The sequence below is a fragment of the Lactuca serriola genome, chromosome 4, assembly GCF_051521515.1.
Source record: "Lactuca serriola cultivar US96UC23 chromosome 4, Lser_US96UC23_V15, whole genome shotgun sequence".
NCBI classification, from domain to species: domain Eukaryota; kingdom Viridiplantae; phylum Streptophyta; class Magnoliopsida; order Asterales; family Asteraceae; genus Lactuca; species Lactuca serriola.
The window spans coordinates 261,488,665-261,490,520 of NC_136411.1; the positions used below are offsets into that span (position 1 = coordinate 261,488,665).

Here is a 1,856-nt window from a genome sequence, read left to right on the forward strand (position 1 = left end):
CCTCAGAAAGTTACTGTTATATAAACGTTTCATCTTAAAACCTTTGGACTTCCGGATAATTGATTCTGGACAGTTTGAGTACCGAAGTGTAATGAGGTGTATCCCGGAACAGTGTGATTTTGAAGAAAAAGGTCTAGAATGCTTTTGAAGTAAAAAAAATTCATGAGTGAAACTTTGAGATTTCCGGAGCAGAATACTTTAAACAAATTCAGGAGAAAGTAATTTTCAAGGATTCCAGAGAAGGTTTTGAGACAACATTCCAGAAAAGAAAAAAATCGAAGAAATGAGTTCCGGAAAAAAATGAAGAAATATTTTGGAGCAAAGATTTTGAAAATTCCGGAGTCAAAGTCATAAAAGTTAAAATCCCGAAGAGAAAGTTTGGGAATTATTTCTAAAGCATATTTTCCGATGTTCCGGAGCAAAGGATAGGAAGAGTTTATTACCATTCTAGATTTGAATTCCTTAGACACTTTTATGAAGTAAGTTCCGAGACAAGATTGTGACCAATGTGACTATATTGGTCTTTGAACTTCAAAACACTTGGGAGTTGTATGACTAAAACTCAAGTAGTGGTTAGAAATAAAGACAAGTAAAATGATCTTATGTATCCCGAGAGATAATAGTTCTGAGATGAAAAATATTTTTTGAGTTCGGAACCAATTTTCTATCTGATGTTTCCGTCAGTGAGAGCAAGTCTTTTGAAAGAACTGAGTATCAGGCATCATCATACCCATTTTGTTCAGAAAACCATTAAACTTGGTTTCGTCTAATGCCTTAGTAAAGACATCAGCAATTTCATTGTCAGATGGAACAAAAATAAGTTCAATATTGCCATTCAAAACATGATCTATTATAAAATGGTACTATATATCGATGTGCTTCATCATGGAGTGCCGAATTGGATTGTGTTAAATTGCAATTACACTTTGAGAATCACAATAGATTGGAATACGTTGAAAGCGGTAACCATAATCCAAGAGTTGAGATTTCATCCAGAGAACTTGAGAGGTACAGCTAGCAGCATCAATGTATTCTGCTTCGGCTGTTGAGAGAGCAATGCAGTTGTGCTTCTTGGATGACCAACTAACCAATCGACCACCTAAAAATTGGCAGCCACCAGATGTGCTTTTTCTGTCCAATTGAAGACCGCCATAGTTTGAATCCAAATATGCTTGAAGAAGAAAACTCTCATTTGCTGGGTAGCAGATTCCAAGATTCTTTGTGCATTTGAGGTATCTAAACATTTGCTTAACAACCAAAAGATGAGACATCTTTGGATTGACTTGAAATCTGGCACACAAACATGTTAAAAACATGATGTCTGGACGAATTGTTGTGAGATAGAGTAAGGATCCAATCATTCCTCTGTACTTCTTTTCATCAACTACAACACCTGAAGGGTCCGAAAAGATTTTGTTTCCGAAACCCATGGAACCTTAGCTGAGGCACAAGTGTCCATTGAGTACTTTTTTAGGAGTTATGAAATGTACTTCTCTTGGTGAATGAAAATTCCTCTGTTGGTCAGTTTGACTTGGAGACCAAGAAAGAAGCTTAATTCCTGATTCATACTCATTTGAAACTTATTGAACATTAACTTAGCAAAGTCAACAACCATTGAGGAATCGGTGGATCCGAAAATGATATCGTCAACATAAATTTGGACCAACATGAGATGTTTTCCATTTGATGTACGAAATAGAGTGGGGTCTAGAATTCCTCTTTGAAAGCCTGGACACTTGAGAAAGTCCGTGAGGGTCTCGTACCATGCGCGAGGAGCTTGCTTAAGGCCATAGACAGCTTTTAGGAGTTTGTAGCAGTGGTTAGGATATGATAATTTTCAAAACCAGGAGGCTGTT

The 1,856-nt window shown here is 36.7% G+C and overlaps 1 protein-coding gene across 1 annotated transcript; it reads right to left on the reverse strand.

Annotated features, from left to right (window-relative positions):
- Positions 1-908: 908 nt before the first annotated feature.
- Positions 909-1,430, reverse strand: LOC145099318 (secreted RxLR effector protein 161-like). The gene has a single exon (XM_079036905.1). It carries the CDS (start codon positions 1,428-1,430, stop codon positions 909-911), a length of 522 nt encoding a protein of 173 aa, XP_078893031.1.
- Between the last annotated feature and the right edge of the window lie 426 nt (positions 1,431-1,856).

What these genes read in the sequence shown, in the direction of transcription:
- LOC145099318 (XM_079036905.1), bottom strand. Translation starts at nt 1,430, where the DNA reads ATGGGTTTCGGAAACAAAATCTTTTCGGACCCTTCAGGTGTTGTAGTT.